This window comes from Ranitomeya variabilis, chromosome 4 (assembly GCF_051348905.1).
Source record: "Ranitomeya variabilis isolate aRanVar5 chromosome 4, aRanVar5.hap1, whole genome shotgun sequence".
In the NCBI taxonomy this organism is placed as follows: Eukaryota; Metazoa; Chordata; class Amphibia; order Anura; family Dendrobatidae; genus Ranitomeya; species Ranitomeya variabilis.
The window spans coordinates 566,028,450-566,046,148 of NC_135235.1; the positions used below are offsets into that span (position 1 = coordinate 566,028,450).

The following is a 17,699-nucleotide window of genomic DNA, read 5'->3' on the forward strand; positions in this document are numbered from 1 at the left end:
CTGTGAACACAACCCCCATCTGTGGACGTCGGGCACTCAGACCATCCTCATGGAGTCGGTTTCTGTTTGTGCAGACACATGCACATTTGTGGCATGCAGGGCTCTGGCAGTGTTCCTCCTTGCACAAAGGCTGAGGTAGCGGTCCTGCTGCTGGATTATTGCCCTCCTACAGCCCCCTCCACATTTCCTGGTGTAGTGGCCTGTCTCCTGGTAGCGCCTCCAGCCTCTGGACACTATGCTGACAGACACAGCAAACCTTCTTGCCACAGCTCGCATTGATGTGCCATCCTGGATGAACTGCACTACCTGAGCCGCTATCGTGGGTTGTAGCGTCCATCTCATGCTACCACGAGTGTGAAAGCACAACCAACATTCAAAAGTGACCAAAACATCAGCTAGAAAGCATTGGTACTGATGTGGTCTGTGGTCCCCACCTGCAGAACCACTCCTTTATTGAGGGTGTCTTGATAATCGCCAATAATTTCCATCTGTTTTCTATTCCATTTGCACAACAGCATGTGAAATAGATTGTCAAACAGTGTTGCTTCTTAAGTCTTCAGTTTGATTTCACAGAAGTTTGATTTACTTGGAGTTATATTCTGTTTAAGTGTTCCCTTTTATTTTTTTGAGCAGTGTACATGCCCTAAAACTTATATTGCTTCCCAAACTTCTATCTTTTTTGGGTTCTCCCAATGACTTTCCCACCACACTGTGCCTGATTAATTTGTTTGGTGAGGAGGCCTTCTTTGGGTCAACAGAGATACTCTAGACCGCCATAGGTGTCATGATTCTCAATGGCGAGAGAACATAGCCCAGCATATACGAGAACTAGCTCTTGGAAGATGGAAACTATACTGACCATGAACTAAACCTGCCGCACAACTAGAAGTGGCCGGGTAGCATGCCTACGTTTTTTTATCCCTAGATGCCCAGCGCCAGCCGGAGAACTACCTAATCCTAGCAGAGGGAAAGACAGTCCTGGCTCACCTCTAGAGAAATTTTCCCAAAAGGCAGACAGAGGCCCCCACATATATTGGCGGTGATTTAAGATGAAATGACAAACGTAGTATGAAAATAGGTTTAGCAAAATCGAGGTCCGCTTACTAGATAGCATGAAGACAGAAAGGGCACTTTCATGGTCAGCAGAAAACACTATCAAAACACCATCCAGAAATTACTTTAAGACTCTAGCATTAACTCATAACACCAGAGTGGCAATTTCCGCTCACAAGAGCTTTCCAGACACAGTAACGAAACAGCAGCTGTGAACAGGAACAAAATGCAAAAACACACAAGGACAAAAGTCCAACTTAGCTGGGAGTTGTCTAGTAGCAGGAACAAGCACAGAAAGGCTACTGATTACATTGTTGACCGGCATGAAACTGACAGAGGAGCAAGGTTATATAGCGACTCCCACATCCTGATAGGAGCAGGTGAACAGAGGGGATGATGCACACAAGTTAAATTCCACAAGTGGCCACCGGGGGAGCCCAGAATCCAATTTCACAACAGTACCCCCCCCTCAAGGAGGGGGCACCGAACCCTCACCAGAACCACCAGGGCGATCAGGATGAGCCCTATGAAAGGCACGGACAAGATCGGAGGCATGAACATCAGAGGCAGTGACCCAAGAATTATCCTCCTGACCGTATCCCTTCCATTTGACCAGATACTGGAGTTTCCGTCTGGAAACACGAGAGTCCAAGATCTTTTCCACAACGTACTCCAACTCACCCTCAACCAACACCGGAGCAGGAGGCTCAACGGAAGGCACAGCTGGTACCTCATACCTGCGCAACAATGACCATTGAAAAACATTATGAATCGAAAAGGATGCAGGGAGGTCCAAACGGAAGGACACAGGGTTAAGAATCTCCAATATCTTGTACGGGCCGATGAACCGAGGCTTAAACTTAGGAGAAGAAACCCTCATAGGGACAAAACGAGAAGACAACCACACCAAGTCCCCAACACAAAGCCGAGGACCAACACGACGACGGCGGTTGGCAAAAAGCTGAGTCTTCTCCTGGGACAACTTCAAATTGTCCACCACCTGCCCCCAAATCTGATGCAACCTCTCCACCACAGCATCCACTCCAGGACAATCCGAAGATTCCACTTGACCGGAGGAAAATCGAGGATGAAACCCCGAATTACAGAAAAACGGGGACACCAAGGTGGCAGAGCTGGCCCGATTATTGAGGGCGAACTCCGCCAAAGGCAAAAAAGCAACCCAATCATCCTGATCCGCAGACACAAAACACCTCAAATATGTCTCCAAGGTCTGATTAGTCCGCTCGGTCTGGCCATTAGTCTGAGGATGGAAAGCAGACGAAAAAGACAAATCTATGCCCATCCTAGCACAGAATGCCCGCCAAAATCTAGACACGAATTGGGTCCCTCTGTCAGAAACGATATTCTCCGGAATACCATGCAAACGATCAACATTTTGAAAAAACAGAGGAACCAACTCGGAAGAAGAAGGCAACTTAGGCAAGGGAACCAGATGGACCATCTTAGAGAAACGGTCACACACCACCCAGATGACAGACATCTTCTGAGAAACGGGCAGATCCGAAATAAAATCCATCGAGATGTGCGTCCAAGGCCTCTTCGGGATAGGCAAGGGTAACAACAATCCACTAGCCCGAGAACAACAAGGCTTGGCCCGAGCACAAACGTCACAAGACTGCACAAAGCCTCGCACATCTCGTGACAGGGAAGGCCACCAGAAGGACCTTGCCACCAAATCCCTGGTACCAAAGATTCCAGGATGACCTGCCAACGCAGAAGAATGAACCTCAGAGATGACTCTACTGGTCCAATCATCAGGAACAAACAGTCTACCAGGTGGGCAACGATCAGGTCTATCCGCCTGAAACTCCTGCAAGGCCCGCCGCAGGTCTGGAGAAACGGCAGACAATATCACTCCATCTTTAAGGATACCTGTGGGCTCAGAATTACCAGGGGAGTCAGGCTCAAAACTCCTAGAAAGGGCATCCGCCTTAACATTCTTAGAACCCGGTAGGTAAGACACCACAAAATTAAACCGAGAGAAAAACAACAACCAGCGCGCTTGTCTAGGATTCAGGCGCCTGGCAGACTCAAGGTAAATTAAATTTTTGTGGTCAGTCAAAACCACCACCTGATGTCTGGCCCCCTCAAGCCAGTGACGCCACTCCTCAAAAGCCCACTTCATGGCCAAAAGCTCCCGATTCCCAATATCATAATTCCGCTCGGCGGGCGAAAATTTACGGGAAAAAAAAGCACAAGGTCTCATCACGGAGCAGTCGGAACTTCTCTGCGACAACACCGCCCCAGCTCCGATTTCAGAAGCGTCGACCTCAACCTGAAAAGGAAGAGCAACATCAGGCTGACGCAACACTGGGGCGGAAGAAAAGCGGCGCTTGAGCTCCCGAAAGGCCTCCACAGCATCAGGGGACCAATCAGCAACATCAGCACCCTTCTTAGTCAAATCAGTCAATGGTTTTACAACATCAGAAAAACCAGCAATAAATCGACGATAAAAGTTAGCAAAGCCCAAAAATTTCTGAAGACTCTTAAGAGAAGAGGGTTGCGTCCAATCACCAATAGCCTGAACCTTGACAGGATCCATCTCGATGGAAGAGGGGGAAAAAATGTATCCCAAGAAGGAAATCTTCTGAACCCCAAAAACACACTTAGAACCCTTCACACACAAGGAATTAGACCGCAAAACCTGAAAAACCCTCCTGACCTGCTGGACATGAGAGTCCCAGTCATCCGAAAAAATCAGAATATCATCCAGATACACAATCATAAATTTATCCAAATAATCGCGGAAAATGTCATGCATAAAGGACTGGAAGACTGAAGGGGCATTTGAAAGACCAAAAGGCATCACCAAATACTCAAAATGGCCCTCGGGCGTATTAAATGCGGTTTTCCACTCATCCCCCTGCTTGATTCGCACCAAATTATACGCCCCACGGAGATCAATCTTAGAGAACCACTTGGCCCCCTTTATACGAGCAAACAAATCAGTAAGCAGTGGTAACGGATATTGATATTTAACCGTGATTTTATTCAAAAGTCGATAATCAATACACGGCCTCAAAGAGCCGTCCTTCTTAGACACAAAGAAAAAACCGGCTCCTAAGGGAGATGACGAAGGACGAATATGTCCCTTTTCCAAGGACTCCTTTATATATTCTCGCATAGCAGCGTGTTCAGGCACAGACAGATTAAATAAACGACCCTTAGGGTATTTACTACCCGGGATCAAGTCTATGGCACAATCGCACTCCCGGTGCGGAGGTAGTGAACCAACCTTGGGTTCTTCAAAAACGTCACGAAAGTCAGACAAGAATTCAGGAATCTCAGAGGGAATAGATGATGAAATGGAAACCAAAGGTACGTCCCCATGAGTTCCTTTACATCCCCAGCTTAACACAGACATAGCTCTCCAGTCGAGGACTGGGTTATGAGATTGCAGCCATGGCAATCCCAGCACCAAAACATCATGTAGATTATACAGCACCAGAAAGCGAATAACCTCCTGGTGATCCGGATTAACACGCATAGTCACTTGTGTCCAGTATTGTGGTTTATTACTAGCCAATGGGGTGGAGTCAATCCCTTTCAGAGGTATCGGAGCCTCCAATGGCTCCAAATCATACCCACAGCGTTTGGCAAAGGACCAATCCATAAGACTCAAAGCAGCGCCAGAGTCGACATAGGCGTCCGCGGTAATAGATGACAAAGAACAAATCAGGGTCACAGATAGAATAAACTTAGACTGTAAAGTGCTAATTGAAACAGACTTGTCAGGCTTCTTAGTACGCTTAAAGCATGCTGATATAACATGAGTTGAATCACCACAATAGAAGCACAACCCATTTTTTCGTCTAAAATTCTGCCGCTCGCTTCTGGACAGAATTCTATCACATTGCATATTTTCTGGCGTTTTCTCAGTAGACACCGCCAAATGGTGCACAGGTTTGCGCTCCCGCAGACGCCTATCGATCTGAATAGCCATCGTCATGGACTCATTCAGACTCGCAGGCACAGGGAACCCCACCATAACATCCTTAATGGCATCAGAGAGACCTTCTCTGAAAATCGCCGCCAGGGCGCACTCATTCCACTGAGTAAGCACAGACCATTTGCGGAATTTTTGGCAGTATATTTCAGCTTCATCTTGCCCCTGAGACAAGGACATCAAGGCCTTTTCCGCCTGAAGCTCTAAATGAGGTTCCTCATAAAGCAACCCCAAGGCCAGAAAAAACGCATCCACATTGAGCAACGCAGGATCCCCTGGTGCCAATGCAAAAGCCCAGTCTTGAGGGTCGCCCCGGAGCAAGGAAATTACAATCCTGACCTGCTGTGCAGGGTCTCCGGCAGAGCGAGACTTCAGGGACAAAAACAATTTGCAATTATTTTTAAAATTTTGAAAGTGAGATCTATTCCCCGAGAAGAATTCAGGCAAAGGAATTCTAGGCTCAGACATAGGTGCATGAACAACAAAATCTTGCAAATTTTGTACCTTTGTGGCGAGATTATTCAAACCTGTAGCTACACTCTGAAGATCCATTTGAAACAGGTGAACACAGAGCCATTCAAGGATTAGAAGGAGAGGAAGAGAGGAAGGCTGCAGTATAGGCAGACTAGCAAGTGATTCAATTAAGAGCACACTCAGAACTAGAGGGAAAAAAAAAAAAAAATTGTAGCAGACTTCTTTTTTCTCTCCTTTCTCAGCCAGTAATTTAACCCTTTTTTGGGCCGGTCAAACTGTCATGATTCTCAATGGCGAGAGAACATAGCCCAGCATATACGAGAACTAGCTCTTGGAAGATGGAAACTATACTGACCATGAACTAAACCTGCCGCACAACTAGAAGTGGCCGGGTAGCATGCCTACGTTTTTTTATCCCTAGATGCCCAGCGCCAGCCGGAGAACTACCTAATCCTAGCAGAGGGAAAGACAGTCCTGGCTCACCTCTAGAGAAATTTTCCCAAAAGGCAGACAGAGGCCCCCACATATATTGGCGGTGATTTAAGATGAAATGACAAACGTAGTATGAAAATAGGTTTAGCAAAATCGAGGTCCGCTTACTAGATAGCATGAAGACAGAAAGGGCACTTTCATGGTCAGCAGAAAACACTATCAAAACACCATCCAGAAATTACTTTAAGACTCTAGCATTAACTCATAACACCAGAGTGGCAATTTCCGCTCACAAGAGCTTTCCAGACACAGTAACGAAACAGCAGCTGTGAACAGGAACAAAATGCAAAAACACACAAGGACAAAAGTCCAACTTAGCTGGGAGTTGTCTAGTAGCAGGAACAAGCACAGAAAGGCTACTGATTACATTGTTGACCGGCATGAAACTGACAGAGGAGCAAGGTTATATAGCGACTCCCACATCCTGATAGGAGCAGGTGAACAGAGGGGATGATGCACACAAGTTAAATTCCACAAGTGGCCACCGGGGGAGCCCAGAATCCAATTTCACAACACATAGGTGAACGTTAGTTTTGGAATTCCAAACTTAGTTAAATACTACCAAGCAGCCAGCTGGCCCAGTTGACCTCATAATATGCAACCCACAAACTTAGATATCTTTTAAAGCCCCAGAATGTCATCCTCTTACTTTAGATATATGCTTACACTGTGTTGGTGGGAGCCTTAGTAATGTAACAAACCTCATTATGTCCCATTATATTAAATATATCGGATCCCACAAAATAGATGAAGAATATCATCTCATCTTTCTTTCCCCTAACCTTATTGTGTGGTAACGAATAGCGAAACTATTTCCACTGGGTAAAGAATCTCCACAGGCCTTTTGTACATGGTATATAGGAGTGTGTGTGTGAGGGGTATTAACAAAAATCCAGCACCTACTTATCGTTAATGGAATTACGAGAAGTATAACCTGCCTTGAAGGGAAATATTCCATTATTTACAACTCGAGAACTTTGTCTTCACCTTGCTTTAACCAATCTCCCCCATGAAAATGGGCAGATGCAAAAGTTTGGGCACCCTGCATGGTTCGTATCTTTTAACACCCCCTTTTGGAAGTACCACAGCTTGTAAATGCTTTTTGTAGACAGCCAAGAGTCGTTCAATTCTTGTTTGGGGGATTTTTATCCGCCCAAATTCTGTGCCTTTATTTCTCAACACATACCTTTGATCATTGTGGCCAAAGATTGCAATTTTAACCTCATCAGTCTACAGGACTTGCTTCCAAAATGCATCATGTTTGTTTAGATGTTCTTTTGCATACTTCTGACTCTGAATTTTATGGTGATGACACAGGAGAGGTTTTCTTCTGATGACTCTTCCATGAAGACCATATTTGTGCAGGTGTTTCTGAACAGTAGAACAATGTACCACAACTCAAGAGTCTGCAAAACACCTTTAGAAAGATTTAGCAGTCAAGTGGGGGTTCTGATTTGCCTCTCTAGCAATCCTACAAGCAGCTCTCACTGAAATTTTGATGGTCTTCCAGAACTTCTCTTGACCTCCACTATTTCTGTTAAGTGCCATTTCTTAATTACATTTCGAACTGAGAAAAGGGCAGCTTTAAAACGCTTTGCTGTATTCTTATAGCCTTCTGCTTTGTGGGCCTCCAGTATTTTCATTTTCAGAGTGCTAGACAGCTGCTTAGGAGAACCCATGACTGCTGTTTTTAGCACACTGTTAGAGGAGGCTGGGTTTTTTAAAGCTGAGAAATATATATAATTATTTTTTTAATTAAAATACAAAGAAAATGTGTCATCTTTTAACGTTAGGTCTTTTAGAGATCATTTAATCTTCATCTTACTTAACTCTTCACAATAACAGTCATTTTGACCAGGGGTGTCCAAAACTTTAAAAGCCACTGTAATAGTGTCTTGTAGAACTTTAGGCACACCTGTTCAAAATTACTGTTATTGTGAACAGCTAGAAGACTATACATATTTACTGTTATTGTGAACAGCTAGACGACTATACATACTGTATATATATATATATATATATATATATATATATATATATATATATATATAATTAGCTGACATCTTAGCTGTTTTTAAGTGAATGGACATCCTGGAATTCCTAAAATTGACTTGTAGGTGCTTTTCATGTGGGTGGGCAGGTAGCGTCATCTTTCTTTCTCTTTTGTGATGAACCTGACCTCACATTCTGTCTTCTGTTCCCTCTAGACATTCTGTAGAAAGAAAGCGCAGAGATATCAGATTAAAACAGACAAGAATGCGTGCAGCAGCATGAGTGCCAGCCACTGTGGTCAGCCTGCAGCACACAGGTAGGTAACTGACCTTCTGTAGACAATATCAATAAAATTTGTCAGTAGGAGCTTTCAAAATGCCGCACATGTCTAGACCAGCACTGGTTAATAGGTGGTAATATACAAGACTGCTTGACACCTATATTTGATTGAGAGGTTGTGAACTACTGATCTTCCTTAAGGCTTAAAGCATACTTCTCAGTTTATTGCCAGTACTTGCTTTTACGCTAAGCATATATAAATTACACTGAAGAATAGTGGGATGCTGTTTCTGTTGTATTGTCCATTGGTGTCATCATCCATACCTGATTTCTAGGGGGACTAAAGCTGGTAACAGGATGAATAATTAAAATATATATCAGAATGTTGCAAATTGCAAAACTTTTACCTTTTATTTCTCAACTTCTAACCAGTGAATAGAAACAATGATTGACAATGATTGCTTAAAGGTAACCTATCAGGTTGGATAACACTATTAACCTGTGGATATTGGGTTAATCTACAGGTTAATAGCGTTATGAAGGTTCCTGGCCATAGTACCGAGAGTGCAGCACCAGGAGAAAATGTACTTTATTACTCCTGGGAACAGCTGGCTTTCAGTAAAAGCCAAAAGGTCCTACCCAGAAATTGGTGTTCAGTTGCTATTAAGCTTTTACATCATAATCTATCATAGGAGCATCTCCTGACTGGGCTATGGTGATTTCCCTAACGTTGTTCTCCTTATGGCTCCCATGGCTATATGATGATTTCCCTAGGAGAGACAAGATCAGCTCTTTGACTGCAATTAGGTTGACCTTGTGTCATCCAAGAATGGTGGATGAGAGAATAAGGAGTACTGCACTTGTAATAGCACCATGGCAATCTTTAGTACTCATTGATTAGAAATCCCAATTTTTGTCTGCGTGCCATAAATGTGCAGTAAACTGTAAGGAAATAAGTTTACTAGCACTTCATTTTGCTTTATGTCTATCATTCTTCTCTTCTGACACCTACATTTTCATCTTGTATAGGTTTGGCAGATGCCATGTAGGAGAAGTGAGTTTCCAAGACACCCGTGATGACTCGTCGCTGTAGGTCAAAGACAATGGACACGGCCATCAACCCTTCAGGCTCAGAGACATTAAATATTGTGTTCGCAACATAAAAGTCTTTACCTCACATCCAGTATTCATTTAGAGAAGTGAAGAAAGATGAGGGCTGCAACACGTTACCCTCCAAGGCAGTTTTTGTAGAACTCAAACTCCCTTTGCCACAGAACTACTTCTATACATATATGAATATATCCAACCAGTGCTAAAGTAAGGCAAAGAATCTGTTATGTCTACTGCATAGCTTGTATACAGATAATTAAGCATAGAAAAGCTTAGCTCTATCAACAACTTTCACCTACCATGTACCATCTCATCCTATAGAAGTCTATATTCAAGGCTTGTGACAATTATGCAAGGACCACTAGATTATCATGTGCAGTCTGAAAATTCAGGCTCTATGTATCTAGAAACGTGCTGGGACATCAAAGGATGGTGTTCTCCGTACGGTACACTGCCAACAATCTGGAATTGCAGTTACTCAGTGGTTTTCAGAGTGAAATGACAGATCTAGACTGAGCTGTAGAACAAAGGTTCAGTCATTGGTTGGTTTCATAACCATAAAGCAATGTATGTGATTTTCCTTATCATTAATGCAGTTATATTTAGGACTCTACTGGATCTCTGGGCTTTTAAACAATGGATTTAACTTGGTAAGGTCAGCTATGGCTTTAAAAGTCATACAAGATATAGACAGCTTCATGGTGAACAACAGATGTTCAGACACGTGGTGAAAGTTGGATGAAAGGTGGCTAGGCTACTGTGTGTCTCTCAATCTCATGAACTTTCAGCTCCTGTAAGAGTCGGCCTTGCATAAGCAGTTCCTTAACACTAAGAATACAATGTCTACGGAGATGAATCCTGCATGCTTAGAATCACCAATGATCTCACATTTGAGCAGGTCTCTAGACTCTGAAGAGTTGACTATCCGTCAACCCCCACAATGTGACTTTTACAAATTTGAATGATATCAAGTAAGCTGATGAAAACATACCTTTAAAAGAGTCCTGTATTTTCAGAATGGTCTGATATGGTGTTTTAAGTTCTAGCCAATACCTGCAAGAACACATTTTGATACTTGGAAATCATCTTTCTAACCATCATCTAAGTGGGATTTTGATTGGCCAACACACCACTGAAATAATCGAGACAGATGAAAATGCACCAAACATGCAGGGACATTATACCGCTGAAATCAGATTTTCTTCAATTTACAACAATGAAAAAGTAACAGTTGCTGGTTGAACAGGCCCACCATCAGTTCAGCTTTGCGTACTAGATGCCATGCTAAGCTCCCCAGGGTCGCATTTTAACAGATAGGAAGCTTTGCTTTCTTGGGGTCGAACAGAAGCTATATTTTGAGGTTCCAAATTCACATTTGCTAAATCAGACATTTAGGATGAAAATTTTTATTTTTTATGCCCAATCTATTATAGATCTATGCAGCAGCTGGACAGGGCTGCCAATAATGTTGTTTGCATTAAAACTGTTAGATAATAGACTTAAAAGGATTATCTGTGCCACTAGAGCCACACTGTTATAATTATAATATGTGTGCAAGGTTTTAATGTACTCTCATTTGCGGTGCATGAGTGGGATAGCGGAGAGGGCTGTGATCATCATAATATAGAGACTGCATTAAAGAGGATGGCAAAGAGGAAACATAAAGGTCCTAAATTCTGTTTTTGAGAAACAACACCACACTTGTCCATAAGTTGTCTTTGGTGTTGCAACTCATCCCTCTTAGAGCAAATAGGCCTAATATGTAATACCATACTTGGCCTACGCCTAAGGATAAGGCCGGTTTCACATGTTTGACATTTACAGTCCGAGTGAGAACCTACCAGCCTCAGGACTCTTGACTCAAACTCAGCAGTCTCATATACATCTATCAGGTAGTTTACTTCGATTCAGGAGACCACGGTCCATAGTCAGGCAAGTTTTGTGTATATGACATTTGAAGTTGAATTCCTGAAAAGGAGAAGAGGAGGCTTGCTTATAAATATTCTTTTGAGAATCTTTTAATATTCCTGGAAAACTTCACACATTTTCTAAAGGCACTAGTGTCAGATCCTACATATGGACTAAATGCTGCACATCTCTATGGTACAGCTGTCAGAATGTATATTATTACTAGTGTTGGCTAATGGGATAGTAAATTCACCATTTTCCCTATTTCGGACAATCGCAAGCTATCAGGGCTTGCCAAGAGTTGTAGCTTCACACAGTGGGAGAACCACTTGTTGAAGCCTAAAAAAATGCCACTAGAAGTGTCTGACTTTATCATACACATTAAATCCAATAAAATGCTCCAAAAACGATAAAGAGGTTAAGTGATTCCACCAGTCTCTACAGAATCAGACTCTGGCTTCACATATGTCCCCACGGAGATTTACAAGTTGTAAGATCTTGTCTCTAAGGAGACTATTCATCAAACTTTGGGTAATTCTACAGATAATTTGCAAACGCATTTACACACTTACAAATTGAATCTGTAAACTTTCACATAAGCACATTCATGAAAAGGTCTCCTAGACCTGTACTGTACCTTTTGTATGAAATTGAACCATGTTCCGTCCATAATCTTGCCATAAACAATCTATATGCTACCCTACAGGCTCTCTGACTTCCAGGTGGTTAGGTATAGGGAAAAAAAATGTTCAATATTGTGAAAATATGCTAATGATTTCCCAAAAATAGCTTGGTCATGGTCACATCTAATAACAACATGTTCTTGGCAAATGACCGTCTACAAGAATGAAATTGATGCCAAAATCTTTTTTTTTCCAGTAAAATCAGTATATTTGTCTATATTCCAGATCGTAAATGCTTCCATGTGTTTAACATTATTCATCTACAAAACTCCATTTGTGGCATTAACTTTAAGGGTACGTGCACACGCTGCGGATTACTCTGCGGATTTTTGCTGACTGTTTTTGGTAAATCTGCAGGTAAGCCGCACTGCGGATTACCTGCGGAATTACAGCGGATTTACCACGTTTTTTTGCGGATTCCACCTGCGGTTTTACACCTGTGGATTCCTATTATGAAGCAGATGTAAACCGCTGCGGGATCCGCACAAAGAATTGACATGCTGTGGAATAAACAACGCCATGTTTCCGCACGTTTTTTCCGCAGCATGTGCACTGCAGATTTTGTTTTCCATAGGTTTACATGGTACTGTAAATGCATGGAAAACCGCTGCGGATCCGCAGCAAAATCCGCAGCGTGTGCACATACCCTGAATCCCGATCAGACACCCTTCTGATATGGAAGAAACACTTTTTTTTTTCTTTACACCGAGTTCATATTAGAATCTGTCACTAAATTCAGGAATCTACTGTATTTCTTTTTTTTACTTTTTGTATAGAAATTTAGATATTTAAATGTGATTCATATCCTGGGCCTTTCATAGACCAGAAATTCCCATAGCTACCTATTTTGTCTTTTGAAAACTCATCATCACCACATGGATATAGTGGTTTTGATGTATTACTCTTATGGTCCTGTAAAGACAAAAATGGCAGCAACCAATAAGCATCCAGCTTATTTTTTGATAACAGGATAAAAAAGATCAGAATAACTCATATGGGCTCCAGGTCTTATCCATGGTAGATTTCATACTGGAAAGGTTATTGCCAAACATTATATTTTGAGGTAACGATCTACAACCTGACACTTCTCCGATCTCCTGACAGTCTTGCAACAGCTGGGGGACCACTAGTTGGAGACCACCACTCTAAGTTATTGTATCTTCAAGTGACATGTATTGTGTTTCATGCTGCCACTGTATATCTGCTCCCTAGCCGCAGGCATGTGCTCTGTACAGTTATAAATGTGGACTATTTATTGTGGGGAAAAAAAAAATCTTCAAATACTACATTATGTTGATTTTTTTGTAGTAAGAAAATCTTTATATATAAAATATCTATTAAAATTGGACTTTTGTTATAAAGCAATCAGATTTGTTGTGCCTTGTATTCAATTATATTTTTTGGTATTACTCAGTTTTACAATTTAAGTTTTCATTTTTGAAGACTTAAAATCAGGGGCGGACATACCACATGTGCAGCCGATGCAGCTGCACAGGGGCGCGGAGGTTGAGGGGGGCCCCTGCAGGACGGCTAATAATGAGGGCAATCTGGTCTGTTAATCTGGCTCCGAGGCTCCATGGGGTCCCTGGCCACATTACCCTCATGTGCGGCGGGCAGAAAGATCCCTGCAACTCCGCTGCCTGCAAGAGAAAGTGGCAGCGGAGCTGCAGCGATCCGTCCTGCTCCCTTCCCGTTTCTCACACAGCAGCGCGTCTGTTTGCTGCTGTGCAACGGTGATCCTTGAGAGGTACAGTTGTAGCCAAAAGTATTGACACCCCTGCAATTCTGTCAGATAATACCCAGTTTCTTCCTGAAAATGATTGCAAACACTAACTCTTTGTTATTATTATCTTCATTTAATTTGTCTTAAATGAAAAAACACAAAAAGAATTGTCCTAAAGCCAAATTGGATATAATTCCACACCAAACATAAAAAAGGGAGTGGACAAAAGTATTAGCATTGTTCGAAAAATCATGTGAGGCTTCTCTAATTTGTGTAATTAACAGCACCTGTAACTTACCTGTGGCACCTAACAGGTGTTGGCAATAACTAAATCACACTTGCAGCCAGTTGACATGGATTAAAGTTGACTCAACCTCTGTCCTGTGTCCTTGTGTGTACCACATTGAGCATGGAGAAAAGAAAGAAGACCAAAGAACTGTCTGAGGACTTGAGAAACCAAATTGTGAGGAAGCATGAGCAATCTCAAGGCTACAAGTCCATCTCCAAAGACCTGAATGTTCCTGTGTCTACCGTGCGCAGTGTCATCAAGAAGTTTAAAGCCCATGGCACTGTGGCTAACCTCCCTAGATGTGGACGGAAAAGAACAATTGACAAGAGATTTCAACGCAAGATTGTGCGGATGTTGGTTAAAGAACCTTGACTAATATCCAAACAAGTTCAAGCTGCCCTGCAGTCTGAGGGTACAACAGTGTCAACCCGTACTATCCGTCGGCATCTGAATGAAAAGGGACTGTATGGTAGGAGACCCAGGAAGACCCCACTTCTTACCCCGAGACATAAAAAACGCCAGGCTGGAGTTTGCCAAAACTTACCTGAAAAAGCCTAAAACGTTTTGGAAGAATGTTCTCTGGTCAGATGAGACAAAAGTAGAGCTTTTTGGGCAAAGGCATCAACATAGAGTTTACAGGAGAAAAAAGAGGCATTCAAAGAAAAGAACATGGTCCCTACAGTCAAACATGTCGGAGGTTCCCTGATGTTTTGGGGTTGCTCTGCTGCCTCTGGCACTGGACTGCTTGACCGTGTGCATGGCATTATGAAGTCTGAAGACTACCAACAAATTTTGCAGCATAATGTAGGGCCCAGTGTGAGAAAGCTGGGTCTCCCTCAGAGGTCATGGGTCTTCCAGCAGGACAATGACCCAAAGCACACTTCAAAAAGCACTAGAAAATGGTTTGAGAGAAAGCACTGGAGACTTCTAAGGTGGCCAGCAATGAGTCCAGACCTGAATCCCATAGAACACCTGTGGAGAGATCTAAAAATGGCAGTTTGGAGAAGGCACCCTTCAAATATCAGGGACCTGGAGCAGTTTGCCAAAGAAGAATGGTCTAAAATTCCAGCAGAGCATTATAAGAAACTCATTGATGGTTACCGGAAGCGGTTGGTCGCAGTTATTTTGGCTAAAGGTTGTGCAACCAAGTATTAGGCTGAGGGTGCCAATACTTTTGTCTGGCCCATTGTTGGAGTTTTGTGTGAAATGATCAATGTTTTGCTTTTTGCTTCATTCTCTTTTGTGTTTTTTTCATTTAAGACAAATTAAATGAAGATAATAATACCAAAGAATTTGTGATTGCAATCATTTTCAGGAAGAAACTGAGTATTATCTGACAGAATTGCAGGGGTGTCAATACTTTTGGCCACAACTGTAGGTGTTTGCTGATTCTGCAGTCTTCTTCCCCCCTGTGAGCTCCTCTTCCCCTCGCACTGCTCTGCAGCACAATAAACACCAGTGATTGCTGACTCCAGACTAAAGGTACCTTCACACTAAGCGACGCTGCAGCGATACAATGATGCCGATCGCTGCAGCGTCGCTGTTTCGTCGTTGTGTGGTCGCTGGAGAGCTGTCACACAGACGGCTCTCCAGCGACCAACGATGCCGAAGTCCCCTGGTAACCAGGGTAAACATCGGGTTACTAAGCGCAGGGCCGCGCTTAGTAACCCGATGTTTACCCTGGTTACCATTGTAAAAGTAAAAAAAAAAACACATACTCACATTCCGGTGCCCGGCGTCCGCTTCCCTGCACTCCTCCTGCATCCTGTGTCAGCGCCGAACATCTCCGGCATCTCCCACAGAGCAGAGCGGTGACGTCACCACTCTGCTTTACGGCCGGCACTTACACAGGATGCAGGAGGAGTGCAGGGAAGCGGACGCCGGGCACCGGAATGTGAGTATGTGTTTTTTTTTTTTTACTTTTACAATGGTAACCAGGGTAAACATCGGGTTACTAAGCACGGCCCTGCGCTTAGTAACCCAATGTTTACCCTGGTTACCAGTGAAGACATCGCTGGATCGGTGTCACACACACCGATCCAGCGATGTCAGCGGGAGATCCAGCGACGAAATAAAGTTCTGGACTTTCAGCAACGACCAGCGATCTCACAGCGGGATCCTGATCGCTGCTGCGTGTCAAACACAACGATATCGCTCCCAGGACGCTGCAGCGTCACGGATCGCTAGCGATATCGTTTAGTGTGAAGGTACCTTAAAATCTGTGCAACTTCACTTCAACTCAGACAAAGCTCCTGCTCTGCATGTGCTGAAGCAAATCAAAAAACAGTGAAGTCACATTAGTAGCATGAGAATGTGCTGGGGGGAGGTAAGGAGAAACGGGGGCTCTTCCCTCTGCATTCACTTTACTGAGTGTGCCATAACAAAGAACAGACAAATTGCTGCCAGAGAAAAACTTTACATCCAAAGCTTTGCAGCAGTCATAAGCAGCGCAGCCAGGCTCCTTCTAGGAGATGCATCAGCTGTGGAGGAGGCTGGCTGCAGGTCCTCAAGGAGAGCTGTGTGCAGGGTCTCTCCAGTTCTATAGGTGCAGGGGGTCGTCCACTGCAGAGCATCCCCTCTGTGACCAGAGAATAAGATGCAAAATAAATGGGATTTTACTATCTGTCCATATATCTACTGTCCCCTAGTGCTTAGCTGCAATCAGTGGAGGAACCCAAAAGAAGGGGATTCAATTCTCCAGCAGCACTACCACTGGTGAAATAAAGCATTGCATGATTCCAATAGAAGTCGATGAGCTGGCCACATCATACCATGATTATATTGGCTCCTCCAGTGCTAATGGAGCCTAGTAATCTGTGCATATGAGGGATCTTATAAATCCTTGGCCTGAAATTTCATCTTCATGGGTAAAGAATAAGAATTAATTTTAATCTATTTTTTATGTATTGCTGTGTAAAGAGATTTTTTTAGTAGGCGGAATATACATTTCTGCAGTCACTCCTATATTGTAGATTGATGAATCCTAACAGTGTGCAATTTGCATAGAGAGTAGTCTGCATACTTGCAATCATGTGCTGACTAGCAACTTTCCCAGCTAGCAAATGAGAAGCTATTAGGCACATTTCTTCCCTTGCCATCAAAGACCTTGCCCTCTCCTGGATTGCCTCATACCTTTCCGACCGCACATTTAGCGTTTCCCACTCCCACACTACCTCCTCATCCCGCCCTCTCTGTCCCGGCGCCCCTACTCTTTTCCATCTATACCCATTGCCTAGAGAAACTCATGTCGTCCCATGGCTTCCAGTACCACCTGTATGCAGACGACACTCAGATCTACCTCTCTGGCCCAGATGTCACCTCTCTGCTGTCCAGAATCCCGGAGTGTCTATCAGCCATATCCTCCTCCTTCAACTCTCGCTTCCTAAAACTCAATGTAGACAGAACCGAACTCATCATCTTTCCTCCATCTCGCGTACCCGACCTATCTATTATGGTAAATGGCATCACGCTCTCTCCCGCACCTGAAATCCGGTGCCTCGGAGTAACTCTCGACTCCGCCCTGTTCTTCAAACTGCACATCCAAACTCTTGCCACCTCCTGTCACCTTCAACTCAAAAATATTGCCAGAATCCGTCCCATCCTCAGCCCTCAATCTACTAAAACTCTTGTGCATGCCCTCATCATCTCCTGCCTTGATTACTGCAACACCCTCCTCTGTGGCCTCCCCGCTAACTCTCTTGCACCACTCCAATCTGTCCTCAACTCTGC

The 17,699-nt window shown here is 43.5% G+C and overlaps 1 protein-coding gene across 2 annotated transcripts in view; it reads left to right on the top strand.

Annotated features, from left to right (window-relative positions):
* EDN3 (endothelin 3) overlaps nucleotides 1–13,323 on the top strand; it is a 174,703-nt gene extending 161,380 nt beyond the window's left edge. Inside the window, exons 4-5 of one of the 2 annotated variants that reach the window (XM_077252833.1) lie at nucleotides 8,194–8,298; nucleotides 9,287–13,323. In XM_077252833.1, the coding sequence (XP_077108948.1) occupies nucleotides 8,194–8,260 (67 nt within the window). In that variant the 3' untranslated portion in view covers nucleotides 8,261–8,298; nucleotides 9,287–13,323. The remainder of the gene's footprint in view (nucleotides 1–8,193; nucleotides 8,299–9,286) is intronic. The other variant, XM_077252832.1, reaches the window with a different exon arrangement.
* Nucleotides 13,324–17,699: the final 4,376 nt, after the last annotated feature.